The sequence below is a fragment of the Bombus impatiens genome, unplaced genomic scaffold, assembly GCF_000188095.3.
Source record: "Bombus impatiens unplaced genomic scaffold, BIMP_2.2 scf_0217, whole genome shotgun sequence".
Taxonomy (NCBI): Eukaryota; Metazoa; Arthropoda; class Insecta; order Hymenoptera; family Apidae; genus Bombus; species Bombus impatiens.
Genome location: NT_176636.1, coordinates 2,688,982 through 2,705,168, shown reverse-complemented (window position 1 = coordinate 2,705,168; position 16,187 = coordinate 2,688,982). Strand labels below are relative to the sequence as shown.

Genomic DNA, 16,187 nt, shown 5'->3' with positions numbered 1-16,187 from the left:
TTCGCAGTCAAATGTAATTACACTTTTCCACACTTTTTAAGATACTTTATAATTCAATAAAATCGATCGATAAAATTTACAAATTCTATATTGCAAATTTATATAGATTATTTAAAAAATGTGTAAATAAAAATAAAGGAACCTGTTTGATGGGCTATTGAAGAAAGAAACAAAAAAAGAAAAAAAGAAATGAAAAAGATATGAGACGTCGAGAAAGTTGAAACACAGAAAAATAAGTAAACACACAATAGCTCGTTTTGTTCATCCATCCCTGATACTCTCGTATTAAACTGAATGACTGGCTTTGATCGAAAAGCCATGCGAGCTATGTGCGTTTTCTTCGCAGCGGGACGCGATTATCGCGATCGCCGAGGCGATTTCACTCGGCGCCCTGTTATGAAACGACCTATACGCTAAACGAGTGTATTTAGCCAACACGCTTTCTTTCTTTTCTCTCCCGTTTTATTACTTGGCGTTGTCATTTAATATTCGAGGACAGCTTTTACAAGTACCGATACCCACAGCAATTGCTGTTTATTATAAAGAAAATTTAATCACATTGGAAAAATATTAATAGAATTTATTATTGGATATTGCTATAAATTAATGTCAATCGTCAATGATGATTGATGATATAATTGAGATTTCTGCGTGAATCTGCAATTTCTAGTGGGATATAGTTCGTCTGAAGTAACTTGCTCCTCAAGGCCACTCTCCCCACTATCAGCAACTTTGCTAAGTTTACTTCCTTCCACCATTATCATAATCTCGCCAAGTTCTTCAACTGTTACCAGATACATTTTAAGTATGTGTTCATACTAGAGATTTTAGTCGTGACAGAAGTGGTCTTTAAAGTAAACTTATTACGCCATAGAGTATATTCTATTAAATAATAGTTCTCTACAGAAACGTGTCACTAACTTCTCAGATTTTATCCCTACATCTTTGCATATTCCTTGGAAAGCAGTAAAGCTTCGAAATTTATAGTTTGAACTGTATCAACCTATTATGTATGTAACTGTATCAACCTGTATGTACCTATTTTATTTTTCCATTTCTTTCGTTTCTTCTACTCTATTTTCTTCGATATATTGGAGATAAAAAGAGGATAGGGTTTCAGCAATGATTACTCGTTCCTCAAACAGATTCATAAAAAAAATTCCTAATTTTCGTTAACACATCAAAAAATCTTTTTGATATTCCAAATAGGGGACAGATCATTATAAAATTCTTAGGTATAAAGATCGCTTCAAAAATTTTCATATTAGAAAGCAAAGAAAAGATCAGTAAAAAGAATTCTCAACTTTCAAGTACGTTCTAAAAGACTTAATTTGCCTAAACTCTAATCTCCCCATTAAAAGTTAATTAGAGGAAACCAAACAGAATCCAATCATAAAGAAATTTCCTAACATTCGAAAGTCTAATCTAAAAGTATCTAACAATCGAGACACCAACACACTCCCCCAAAAACTTTCGCCATTCACGAATTCCTGCGGCAGCCTCGATCTGGCCGGCGCATTACAACATGCTACTCGCGTAACAGGCGTGCCAACCCACGCAGTTGGGGCAGCCCATAAATCCCAGCGCGTGAATAAACGGGATCGCGCGACCGAACGTCGAAAAAAACACTCGCCACGTCGAAAATAACCAGATCCGAAGAGTAAAATGTACCGATCGCAACATCAAGAATCGCCAGCAATGTGCAACACTGGCGTACTTTACAATAATGCGCATTGTTATGCGCAGGACTTACTCTCGCGCAAAATGTCTAGTTACATTGTAACATTTCATACAATTCTAGTAAAACATCGATATTTGTGTTATATTTTCAAAGTTGCGGTCGAAAAACAAAAATAGTCAAACTTTGCCCTATTCATATTTTTCACTAATTCTGCCATTCACAATAATTGTAATTATCGATCTAGAAATATTCATAATTTCGTTATTGCGTAAAAGCCATATGTAATATAAAAAATGTACTCAGGTTGTCATAACAGTTTTGAAACCCAAAATAGAATTAAACCTTGCTGAGTTTAGATATTTTGTTAGGGCTTTTTTAACTCATTAAGGGCCAACATTGCGTTATTCACAAAATTCTACGCATTTCATTCGTCATTTTTTCCCAATCAATTGACGCTATCGATTTCTGTTCTTTAACACTGAGACCACGAACAAATTCCATCTGTATTTTACAATTTTGTGAATTTTGGAGAATAGTAAATTTAAAAACGTCATGAGAACCAATTGCTTGGTCCTTAATAGTTTGATAGCCCTTATAAGAGAAAAAATGTTATACTCACTTTGACAATCGGCAACCGTGGGCGATCCTTGCGTGCACGTCCCGGGATTTCCGTTTCCACTGGTTGGCTGAACTGCTCCCAAGCTTCGATAACCCTCGTCAGATACTTCGCTGCAATTGTCTGAATGTTCTCCATCGTGTGGTGACTTTGTGTAATGTGCATTCCCGGTCACATCTTTGCTGAAACTTTCCAAGACCGGCTCTTCTTTAATTGCTGGAGGACTCGGCGTTGGACTGCGACTACTGGAGTCCTCGCGGCACTTGTAGTTGTAAATTGTCGGCTCGTATTTCGGTGTGTCGTCTTTTTCTACTGTTCTACGCGCTACGCCACCGTCGACGACGTATCGTTTCGTGAATTCCTCTGTTAGGGGAACTTTCGTACGGATCTCTTGGGAGTCCTTCTTTGCATCCTAGAGACAAATTTAGGGATTTTTTTACCACAGATCTACCAATCAAGTCCAACGATAACTTCATTCACGTTTTCTTAAAAGAGCATGTCAAGGGTTACTACTGCCATATAGAATTTTTATATATCAAAAAATTCAAATACATATGTCTCAATTTTTATAACTTTCTCCAAAATACATGCACTAGTATCAACGAATATATAATCAATCAACTATATCCTGTTTAACGATTCTAAACCCCTAAAACGTGCCGCATCAGTTATCAATATCTGCAAATATCCATCAACATCCCCTAAATCTCTACCCCTCCCCATACTATACCCATAAATAATTCCACCCCAAACCTAACTCAAACCTTCCCTCTCTCAGATTCCCAAGATAACCTAACCCAATCCTAAATAACTCTCTCCATTTCTATCTGCGGTGGATCCAAATGGAATTTTAGAGCTGTATTACTAAATATGTGAAACAAGTGCTATTCTTGAGACACGTTTCATATATTTTTGCCTATTATGTGGATTCTATGCATTTTTATATTTTCAAATTTCCCATAAATGCATAAAAATTCGTCACCCACCTTAGCTTCCTGATGCCTTCCATGATGAGTCGGCGAACGTGAATCTTCGTTCGAACTCCTGCCAGGCGAATCCACGTAAGATCCACCTTTTCCATGTTCCAGCTTCGTCGTGGGGCTGCTAGACCTTAGCTGAGCCTTCGGTGTTGGCGATCTCGATCGTTGCTTGCCAAAGTCTGGCTGATGACTAGGGCTACCCAAGAACTTCCTCTGTGGCGTTGGACTTCTCGATCGGTTGATCTTTCGTTGCTCCTCGATGTTTGACTGTTGCTGTTGCTTGCCGGCAGGCTGGTGAGGCGTGGGCGATCGTGACCGATTGCTGGAAACGCTCTTGGCCGCGTGCAGCTGCGTCGATTGTTGCTGATTCTGCATCGTGCCTGCGCACGAACCGACGCTCGACGCCGAACTCCGTCGTGTTCTAGGAGGTGATCTGCGGATCAGTAGCCGAATTTTTTTTTCGGATGCGTTAGGGGCAGGCGACTATGCTAGCTGGCCGTTTCTATACACACTTTGTCATCTTTTCAATAAATTTACAATTTTTTATATCTTTCGAGTTTCTGCTCTACGCACAGAAATTTTGGCGCTTTTGCGTTTAACAGTTTTCTCAGGTTTATGCTTTTTGTAACAAATTTTGGTATTTTTGCATTTTCGCGAGTTTTCGAGGCCAACACACACTTTACCTACCCCTCCATTACAAAATGGATTCCGCGTTTTCGGTTCACATAACCTCTAATTTAATATTTCAAGAATCTTTAGAGGTTAGTTGTTAGAGATTAAGAAGATTAATATAATAAGTATAAAATATAATAGGTTAGAGTGTAAATGAAAGGAGTAAAGTCCACTGCGATAAGATACGGTGATTATACGAGTCACTCAGATATACTGATCAGTTTAATAAATTGAAAAATACAAAATGGAGATAATACAATTATTTATGCTATCATTTGCGATAAATTTATAAAAATAGGACATTTATTATTTTGAAATTTCAAATCTACCTACATTCATATGTACGAAGAGCGGAATCAGTTTGACTTGCGAGGGACTTGTATAAAAAATGAAATGTTTCGAATACTAAAAGGAAATGATATTCAAAAAGAAGAAGAGCTATTAACGAAGATATAAAGCTGAAGCAAGTCCGTTAAAAGTTGCTGCTCGAGTTCTTTAAAATTCCAACGATTAAAGATCTCTTATCAAACATATTCAGATAAAATGCAAATGAAAATAAATGTTTTCAACTACGATAAAAGCTCGGTTCATCGTCAACAAAATAAGCACACCAGTCCGTGCTCGTTTAAATCCAAGATCGTTGGGTTTCTAAGAGACGCACAACATAATTTTCTCGAGCAGCATCCTTTTATCGAGGAAGCGGCAGAAAATCTCGGCTCTAGAATGAATGACTGCAGACAGACAAATGACACGTTAGAGGCAGAAAATTACTCACCTTTCGTAATGCACCTGCGCGCTGCCAAGGTCGAACGACCCTCCAGCCTTTTGAATCAACTTCGCTGAGATCATCGAGCGATGCGCTGCAATAAAAGATAAATAACAAAATGGTGAAAACACGTAGCCTATGTGCACGGCTGTGTATAGTGTCGTGCATCGTGATTGTGATTGCACAATCGGTCACGATACACGGTTTTTCGTCCAGTTTTCGCTGCATACTCGTTAAAGGATAATTGAAACGTCGCATCGTTTAGCGTTAATAGGCACCTGTAAGCATGGAGATTTCAATGCCTCTAGACGAAAAGTTGAGGATGGGGCGCGCGTGGATGAGAGTTAAGCGTGTTACGAGATAGAATACGTTGGAAAACGAATAGAAATATTATTCTTGTTTTTTCTCAGATTTTTGTTCTTTTCCTTTTTAAGTTTGGATCAAAAACTGAGAGGAGAATATTTGAGTAGCGTGGTTTTTGACGAAGATACAGTGATTGGAGGTAGATAAAAGAAGGATAATTTGAATGAAATAATGAAAATAGAAGAGATAGGTATGTAATTTACGTGTGTGACGCAGCATAATTGCATAATAGAAGTATAATAATTGGGAACTGAATCGAATTGGAATTTTTAGTAAAACTGTGATTTAATGAAATGAACATATCATTCGATGAAATATCATTAATCATCGACGTTAAAGCTGCATTAAGCTATGAGTGGGTTTTATAATACGATAAAAATATTATAATTGAAGGATTACAAGATCCATAAACTGTGCATCGAATGATGCAAGCTTTTTTGTCAAAATTTAAATTTACTAAAGGAGGCGTATCATAATGGAACGAAACATAATTTCCTATCAAAGCGAAGTTAAATTCTACTAAATCATCAATTTTATTACTCAGCAACGTGTAATTTACGTATGACGTAATGGAACATCCAAATATAAAGTGACATATATCATAATTGAAGAGAGGTTAAAAGGACCATAATCTGCATCTTGTAACGACAGGAATATTAAACTTTTTTTCCTTTTTCTTTTTTTTTTTTCTTTGATAAAACTACGATTTAAGAAGAGTAGCGCATCGTTCAAAGAAGCATAATTTGTTAAATCGAATTAAAATCCCGTTAAACCATCAATCTTATTATTTTTTCTCTATTTGCAAAAAAAAAGAAACGCGTTAAATCATCGTGCTTCTTTGACAAACACAAATCATCTGACACTTCGTAAATTTGTAACCAAGAGAAAGAGAGAAAAAGAAAAGGAAAAGAAGGATGGTTCATCTTTCGCATACTCGTAACACGTAACAAAATCGAAAGTCTCCGATCATCATCTTTATTTTCAACGACAATGAGCTCATCCTCGTTTAAACTGTCACCGACGTCCCATATTTTTTATCTGTCTCAACGACTAGTACCTACAGGATTTACGGAAAAAATGCAGAAAGAAAAAAGAAAGGAAAAAGGAGAGAAAAAAATTCGTGAGACGTATTGAAAGTTCACTTACAGGTCTTGCATCGGCATGGGTCGTGCTTGTCCAGATAATGGCTGAGGGTGTCCCAGCCGCCACCCACTCGCACCATAACGTGGCTTCGAAGAATTCGCACGAAGATCAACACCTTCGTGTCTCCGATACGGTATTTTCCTTCGGAAACGCGGATCATGGGAAACTGCGTTGGACACGTGCATCTTTCCACCAAGTCACGAACCTGAAGCATGAAAATAGGAAAATCTTGGTCAAAAGGATGTCGAAGAAAAATATTTTCAGGCGAAGAATCTCTTGAAAGTTCGCTAAAGTTGAGAGAATTCGTTGAAATATAAAAATCTATACCTCTTTTGATACGTGTTTCATACGTAATGTTTATTATTTAAATTGCGATAAAGAATATTTCTTTTAGCGTCTTTTATTTTTGTTAGAAAATTATAGATTCTTTGGATGAAATGGATTCGCATTTCCCATAATTATTCAATTACGCAAGAGTATGGTTTTATGGGAAAACGTGAGTTGACGTCAAGACATTCTTATGGAATCTCGAACGATCGTTCTGAAAGACCTCGAAATACTCGGCTAATTAGATTGCGGACGTAATCAGACCGGCTGATATTTCACGTTTTCTTACAACACCTACTTCGACGTGCGACAGATTTAGATTCTAATCTAAACTGCGATGTTTAGAGATACAAAAGCCTGGAAAACTTAACTAGATTAAACACATAAATATCTGTCCGCTATTCCCCTACAGCTAGATGCCACGTGTAGAATGTTCGTATCGAATAAAAGAATCTAATTTAATTTTGACATTTGTCCTCAATCCCATAAGCTCCTGTCAGTCTAAGAAACACTAGACACTCTTGATCTCTATATATTCAATAGACTACATACTGCTGTCTTACGACCAAATATTGCAAATCAGATCAAAACTCTAATTTGACAATTGCTCTCAATCTCCAATACCAAAAACTTTATCAGCCAAATCACACTCTAAACACGCTGTATAATACAGACCTTAAGTGCCTGTTTCGTTGCAATATATTTCAAAAACGCGCTATGTACTAACCGACAGCTAAAAAAAAAAAAAAAAAGAAGGATCAGGATAAGAGAAAAAATACGAATCAGCGCACTTTCCTTCCCGACTTATGTTCGTGCACGATACCCATAAAAATTATCCGAATAACATGTTTAGACGAAACGATTCAATAACAGAAACAAAAGTGACATGGACGCCAGTTTCCGCCGGGCAACGTCGAGTTTCAGTGCCGCCACTATTTGCCTTTGGGTATATCTACGTTTTTGCTAGTATTCAAAGCAGTGAAGTGAAAGCAGGACTGCGCCCTATCTGTCCGTCCGTCAAACGCTCGCGGCTCCGTACGATCCCTCCGAAGGATTCGAGTTCTATCGGCTCTTAACCGCTTGTTAATTTCGTTCTCGCCCGCCATGACACGAGCAACACGCACACACTTCCTTCTTTAATCTCTCTAGAATCTTTTTTTCTTTACAGAAGAGAAACGAACCACTATTCGAGGAAATCATGCTCGAGAGAAAATCATGAGAACGTATTATTTCTGTGCTTAGGTATGGTGAACGTGTTTCACGCATTTAACGCTATTAATGCTAGTGCGTTGTATGGGTTCAATCACTTAACCTATGAAAAATTCCCTAGACCAGTTTAGGGGACACTAAACATTGTCGATTGTCATATAGTAACTTACGAGCAATCGCTTCTCAGCTACAAACGAAAATTACAAGCAAACTATTTCTATCGAATCGAAAATTTGATTTGGTTTTGATACTTGTAAGACGAATTAACTCATCATATGATTTCCCAAACTTTTAGATGTAATTTCTTTATTTACGAATCTCCTATCTTTTAATACTCCATTTCATTCAAAGGCATTTCTATTTCAGTCAAAATTGACCACCGCTATTTAGGGGTTGAGCATGTACTTAAGACTCAAAGTCTCAAATGCAAAGAAGACTGTATGCAGCAAATTCTCGTACTACTGCTAACGTATAATACAGATGAGCTGTGTCTCTTCCGATTTCTTACAATCAACAAAAAATGTTACTGAATTTAAACTATGACATGTAGAGTTAAGAAAACTGGTAAAAGTTCATCTACCAAACTCGTTTCCCATGTTTCAAACTTCGTACACTCGAATCTAAAAATATAGACAAAGTGAATTACAACGAGACCGCGAAAAAATTGGGAGAAAAGACTCGAACCAATTATCTGGAATCACTTGGGGAGACAAGCGCAGCTCCGTTATCCCAGTCCACGACTTTCTTCTCCCGGCGCATTAAGTCGCCTGCGTTATTGATTACGCTGTGTTATCGCGGCGGCGAATCGGCCGGGATAAATATATATCATTTACGTGCGAACACCCACGGGCGAGCTTTTGACAGCGGAACGGTGAAAATTATTTATCGCCGGATCGGCCGTATCCACATGGTTCAGGATTCTTGAGCGTGGTGGCGCTCGCGCCGCCAATTCAACCTTCCCCCTGCTGTTCTGTCTGCCAATGACATTTTTCCCCGCGAATGATTTACGCCGCGTTGTGTAAATGCTTGTCGCGACGATTTTCTGATATTCACGGTGAGCAACCCCTCGTGCAAATTTCTGCCGGGGTAATCGATTATGGTTAGACTGCGGATTTCTATGCAAACTCATGTTTTGGGGGATATTATTAAAAAAGTAGAGGAAAAAGTTATCTTACGGTGGCAGACGAAAAGAAGTTTCCAAAATACGAAATATAAAGAGATATGATAATTTTACAGGATCCATTTAAATATAATAAGAGCTATGAATAGATACATACCACAGAACAGATGTCCCTGTTACAGATATGATGAAATATTTGTAGTATAGCATAATCTATATGCAATAACATAACCCTAACCTAACCAATCGCATTTATTGAGATTGCTACAGGTTAGATTCTAGCGTATTAAGAGAGGAAGATGATAAGTAGAAAGTAGGATAAGTGAAGCGGTTTAAAAAAAAAGATATGTTAATGATAAGCTGCTTGAGAGGTTTGGGGAAAAAATATAAAGAATATAAATACGGAACTAATTGTAAGCCAATGGTAGATATGTGACGATATATAGGTTAAGTATAAGATAATGTATATAGATTAAGCGAAATAAAGATATATATGTTTAATTGTAATGTTACATATCAGAAAGGACAAGTATGTTTAGATTAGAAGCATAGATAGCTTAGAGTCTTTGGATATGTTAGTGCTCTAAGAGCTGGATATGGGAATGAATGACAATTAGATACTATATGTAAGCCAAGATCTTTTACATATACATATATGTATATGTATACATAAGTATACATGCACATATCATCATATGTATATATCATCACATATATATACTCGTATATATCCGTAATGTATCAATTCTAAACTATTTTGTAGGGGGCGTGGTCTGGAATGGTTAACCATTTTGAAACACGCAGTATAAAGTAAGAAGGATACGAACAGCAAATTTTTCGTGCAAATCGCTTGCACTAAATTTTAACGACGCTATTGAACTGTCTTATACAGAGTGTTCAAAAGAGATAACTTAAGAATTTATAGTATTAATTAAAATTACAGATATATCTGAAGGGATCATTGTTCAAGCACAGATATCAGAAAAGTGAAGTACGATAATCGAGGAAAAGGAAACGATGGACGATAAATCATCGGCGCAAACGGTCGATTGGAATTCCTGAAGCGTACACGTTGTTCCTGTTGACGTGGTCACTTTGCGTCACGTCGTTTCTCGTTCCAAATATTTCATTTCACGCGGACCATACAGGATGTGTCCACTCCATAGTAATTACCGGATTATGCTAATCCACGAAAGGACATCATATATGCTTCTAACGTTAACACACAACGTTTTGATCGAGCTAATAGCGTATTACAAATTGCAAAATCGATAATAATCGATATTGGAGTTAATTGTTGTTAATTGTGTTTAAAATTGAATGAAATTTTTGATTAAGCGAATTTTATTTGGATACGTATGGCGACAGTGGTTTTAATTTTTAATAGCGTCGATCGTGGCGTGGACGTTTCCTACTCTGCTTTTGCGACACACCAATTGTCTACGACTCGGTAACTTTCTAGGCTGTACGTTTTCTGCTTGGCAACATTCGTTTCAATCCGTCGTATGTAAAAGAAGAAATCAATTTCTCAGTGTTTGTTAATTAATTTTAATTCATTCATTTATCAAGTATATTACTGCACATTCTTAAATCATCAGTCACATAAAAATTATACTAACATGACAAATACGCCCACTTGCTTCAACAATTGAAAAACAGAATATGTAAGATAATTAAAAGCATTCTATAAAATCTTCCAAACTTTGATACATCTATGAGTCTGATATTTGAAAAATATCCTTATTCCTAGATGTCTAGTAACATACTCGTAAAAAGAAGTAATGAAATTCATTAATTAAGTTTAAAAAGAAATTGTACGAAGATTTTGGCTATGTTCAAGTGTCATTGACATTAAGACTGCGGTGATAGTTTCCACAATTTAGTCGGTACCTACATTGTGTTTCGTGTATCGCTTGGAACACACAGCGTGGCGCATTGCAGGTGAGCGGACAGGATGAATGGTTATGATGCTATAATGCAAGGCCGTCACGGGTTACGTAATAGAACCTAACCCAACGATACGGAACACGGTTCGTTATCGGTGCAATCGTTTGGAAATACGTAAGTCTAGAAAGACGGGCCTCGTGCTTGGCAAGCTTAATCATCCCCGAATTTGTCATACGAACACGCCGAATTGCAAGGCATTTAAGAATTCTGTGGAGCATTCTTAAATTCTACTTTCGCAAATTAATTTAGGTTTCCATTCATAGATAAGGTAGATAAAAATTGAGGAATAGATGGTAAATATATTTCTGTGGTGGTAACCTTCAATTATGGAATCGATAAAATTACCAAGTTATTGTAATCTTTAAATTTAATCAATGATCTACTTTAATTTCTTACCTTTTTTTTACTCAGTAAGATTAATCTGATTTTTTGTTAATCATAGTAAGATAGAATTGAATATCAGAGATTTCTAGATATATGAAATATTTTTGCATGTATAAAAAAATGTAATGCACGAAGCATAAGTATTAAATAATTTAATAATAATTATTCGCGAATATAATGGACGGGATAAAACATGGAAATACAGTAGTAGATATAATGAAATACGAAAAATCATCAAAAACCTAACCTTTCCAAGAATTTCTAAATCCTATTTCTCTATCTGTATCTTGTACTGGGATCAAAAGAGACTTATCAAAGAGAGAGAGAGAGAGAGAGCTCTAATCATAAGCAGCCACTCGTCAATTTTATCAGAAAAAAATCCACCTGTCAGGCAACCTGAAGAAACATAACCTACGTTCGAAATGCTTCAGAAATTAAAGACTACGCGTGAATTTTTTTTTAGTTCCTTCTCTAGCCACGAGGGGGAAAACCTGACAAGCCTGCACATTAACTCTCTTGCGAGTTTTGTTCTTTGCTCTAGTCGGTCTTCCTTCAAAGGCGCATTAGTTTCTCAATTTTCACAAAGCTCTAGTTAAGATCATTGACATTGACAGCTTCCATCAGCAACGATCGATAGCTAATGGAAAAAATGCACGAATCCCGAGTTGTTATCGCAACAACTATACACCACGAGATCACGTAAATTGTAATTATTGGCTATACGAGGAATTACCCGGTGCCATTACCGTCGATTTCAGCCTTCCGTTTTCTTGTGAAATCATTTTTTCTTTTTTGTCCACTCGTTGGATCGGCTTTCCCTCGAATCGTGACGCAAATGGAAAATTTATCGAATCTGAAAATAATTTCTGGTGACTCTGTCTCGTCCTTTGTTTTAACTCTTTGTTTTAACCTCTCCAACTGCGTTTACATGGATCTAACACATTAAAAATATAAATATTTTTGATCATTTCTGTTATTAAACATTATGAATATATAATTCTTTACAAATACAATTCTTCTTAATAAATACTATACTATTTTCATTAAAATTTCTACATATGAAGACTACAGAGAAAAAAGAGAAAATACGTGTTTTTGAAATATATGAAACGATCATAATTGGGACAATATTTTTTAACGTTTGAAGTACTAGCATTTAAGAGGTAAAATTAATGAAATTTCAAATAAATTTCTAATACTCCGTAATGTAGTTTAGGTTCCTAACAATTTTAGCTTTACAAACATCATTAGCGTTTCTTATCGCTAATACGAAATATAATGTACATGCATTGTGTCGTAACAGGAAATGAAACGGGGCGAAACAAATCGCGCGCTTTATACCGGAAGTGGAATAATTCCGCGAGTAAGGTGAAACGGCTGGCAGAAAAATCGGGGAACTAATTCGCTACTAGTGTGTGCGTAGGTGTTGAACGAGTTAACAAACTCTCCTTCCTTCGTCCTTTCCCTTTCTATTATACTAATATCTTCGTCACAAAATCGATTATTAATTATTACCATTATATTATATTATTTTTTCGTAAGGTCGTAACGATTTGGATGAATCCAAGTCTTCCTGTTTCTCACCAAACTCAACTTTAACCTTTTCGTTCATTCGACTGTTACCTCCGAGCATCACAAAATAAATTTTTCTCTAATTAAGAAGGCTGTAAGTCACAAGGAGGCTTCGTACGGCGACCATCATAAATATGGTAGGTGCACGAAAAAGACATTTCACGTAGGAAAGAACGCGAGGTCATGTGACCAGCCTGCAGACTTCAAAGGAAGGAAAGTTCCTTTTAAATTCCGGTGGGATTAGTTTTCCACGGCCGTTGTTATGTTAATGGACACGTCGACACGCGGAAGTACCATCGCGACAAGGATACGAAAGGTTGTCGAACAAACGAGCCTGCCATATTGGTCTCTATTCATCGATAATCATCGTAACACGTTTACACGTGTAAAATCGTGGAAAATCTAGAGATCGTTAAACAAGAAAGACTTCAATTCTAATCCATTAAAGATTCGTCGCGGTTTCGTTACCTTTGCAAATATACCATGATGAATCGATCGCTCAAGGCCATCTAGAATTGATCATTCCTGTTTCATTATTTTATGATTTTGAACTATTCGCTTTCTCGTGGGACGCGACAGACGATAATTTTCATTAAAATTTTTTCGACGATACTTACGAAATCGAAGATACTTCGTGCAATTCTGTAGATCACTGCCGTACCAACCGAGTACAGCAATCAAACACCTCCTGTTTTAAATTTATTTCATTTTACGAACACGTTAATTCTCAACTCGCGTAAAATATAAATAAAGTATATAAAATATAAATATAAATAACCAAACTCACATAGCGTATAAAGGATATATTAATTCAAATCAAACCTCCCCAAATTTCCTATGTTTCTCCTAAAGTTGTCCATATTTCTCTCGAACGAAGATCTCCCATCCAAAAAATGCCTACTTTAAACTCGTACAAAATAAACATCGTCATGATGAAAGATTCTCGACTTTCAGTCTGTCAGACGCGTGTCCAAACATACACGAAACGCACACCCAAAAGGAGAGCGTAATGAAAAGAAAGGACGATATTCAACGTCAATTCTGACAAAGAGTGCGTACTTGGCAGACGGACAAATGAATCTCTATCGTTACGTCACATCGACGCGCACCAGAAAAAAAAGAAACTGTCCCCAACATTTATTAACACGGTGTATACACGGCGGAGAAAGTGACGGAACCTCCACGGTCGACATCTCGATCGCTATCTCGCCGCTATCGCCGGCAGCCGATCTTCCCATGATGATCGGGGGAGGCTCTCGTGGGAAGAGAGAAAGAGAGAGAGAGAAAGAGAAGGAACCGCGAGCGATGCTTAGTTCCGTGATTGCGATTCTTGATCATGAAAATGAGCGGCCGCTTCTTTTCCGGGGAGAGAATGAAAGTCCCGAAGGAATGGTCCGAACGACATCGATCATGTCGTTGCGAGTTTGTACTTACGTTTCGTTATAGCTCGCGTGAGATCGAGCGGCGTTCAAGGTCGATAGCGAGCACAGTTCCCCCACTACATAGCGCGGTTTCACTAATGGCTTTGGGCTTGGGTTCAAACGAAGGATAAAGAAGTATATATGTATTATCGATAATGTGGATGTTTTACTAGTGATTTATTAATCTTGAAATTTGTAAGCTTGGAAAGTTGGGGATTTGGGAAGAAGTTTTGTGTATTTAGGACCTTAGAAATTTAGAAGCCTGACAGTTTTGAAGTGTAGAAATTGAAGAATTTAGGAAGCTTGGGAACTCTATATTTGGGAATATAGAAAGTTTATAAATTTAGAAATTTGGAATTTCTGTGCATTTAGAGATTTAGATATTTTTAAGGATTCGGAAGTCTAGAAATTTAGGGGTTTGGAAATGCAGAGATTTTAGGATTTCGAAACATAGAAATTTAAATATTCAAGAATCTAGAAATTTAGAAATTCGAAGATTTGCGTTAGATTTCTACAAAATTTTGCCCACCATTGTAGAAAATCTTGTCCCAGATATTAAGCGTTATACGTCCAATTGAAAATAATCCCAGCATTGCAGACATCTTTGTTCGACGTTTTCTCTAAAAGTTACTTAACGTCCCACTTCGCTAAAACACCGACCTATTTTTCAGGGATGGCGCATTAAAAGACGAGACCAGAGGCCGGTAAAAAATCTTTGTTCCATTTGAACGACGTGCACAAAGGAACTTTTGTCCTCCTACATACACCGTTGGAATAAACTTTTAGATAAGAAAAGTACAATCTGGCCGCAGCTGCACCGAGAAAAGTACACTGCACGGATATCTGGCTTTTTCAGCTGGCCGTTTAGATCGTTCTCGCCTTATCTTCTGCTTCTGATAAATATTCTCGACGTGCGACCATTTGTTCCATCAGCTGTTTACGTGTTTCATATGTCTCTGAACAAGTGACTGGACCTCTAGAATTATCTTTGACATTAACGAAGTGCTGAATTACATATATATTTAGAAATTTGTATTTCGTTAAACTGAGTATCGACATGAAATTTAACTAAAATTTAATTCATCTGTATACATATCAAATTTGAATTTTTTTAGAAATTTACATGAATTTTAATATCTTTATTTAGTGTACAGTTTGGATTTTAGTACAGTGTGTTTCGTGTGTATCGTTTCAAGAATCTTTTTCAATTTCAATGCGTAAGGAAAATTTGTAAATCTTCGTTCTATGTATCGTTGAGAGAACGAAAAGAACTCCTACCAGGGGGAAAAAAATAAAAAGTAGCCTTTACAACGTCAAAAGCATAGAACTTCTACTTTCCCATTTATCATTTTAAAAAAAACTAGACTTCCTACTTGTTTTCTCTAAAGATAGAGCTGACAAATAAATTAGAAAGACAACGAAAGCAGATTATCATAACGCGTAACGAGCAACACGTTTCTTTCTAAAACACCCAACATTCGGATTCCCGATCAAGTGCAAAAGACACAATACCCCTAAATAAAAAAGCACCCTAAACTCCTCAGAAGAACTCGTCAAAAATCATCGAACCGTTTAACATCCCCCAGCGGTCTCTCGCCACCAATCACCAACCACGAACCTCGCTATTAAATAAAAATCAATTACTTGTCTCTACCCATCCCAGGAAGATATCCTTTAATTAAGAAGCGAGGATAACTGGAAGAGTAAAAAATGGCGGTTCGTTGCTCGTCTGCTGGCTCGTTCAACCCCTTCCTTCCGTTGATCCGGGCGAAGAAAGGCCCCGAAGGGAAGGTGGAACGCGAGCATGTTGAAAAAAGAACGGCGCTGCTTACTAATTAGGGCCGCGGCGCATTGATAAATCGGCCCGATTATTAAAAGTCGTACGAACGCGAAGGCGTGGCCCGCCCACACGACCCTTTTCTTTCTCGCCTCCTTCTTTTTGTTATCCATGGCCGGGTTGCGGTTTTTGCGGCTGGGAAAAAACGC

The 16,187-nt window shown here is 37.2% G+C and overlaps 1 protein-coding gene across 2 annotated transcripts in view; it reads right to left on the bottom strand.

Moving 5' to 3' along the window:
- The window catches only part of LOC100740651 (GAS2-like protein pickled eggs), an 88,886-nt gene that overhangs the window by 9,435 nt on the left and 63,264 nt on the right, over positions 1–16,187 (bottom strand). The window contains exons 4-7 of one of the 2 annotated variants that reach the window (XM_003488025.4): positions 6,225–6,426; positions 4,725–4,809; positions 3,284–3,710; positions 2,301–2,709 (exon numbers count right to left, since the gene is read on the bottom strand). In XM_003488025.4, the coding sequence (XP_003488073.1) occupies positions 2,301–2,709; positions 3,284–3,710; positions 4,725–4,809; positions 6,225–6,426 (1,123 nt within the window). The remainder of the gene's footprint in view (positions 1–2,300; positions 2,710–3,283; positions 3,711–4,724; positions 4,810–6,224; positions 6,427–16,187) is intronic. The other variant, XM_012383519.3, reaches the window with a different exon arrangement.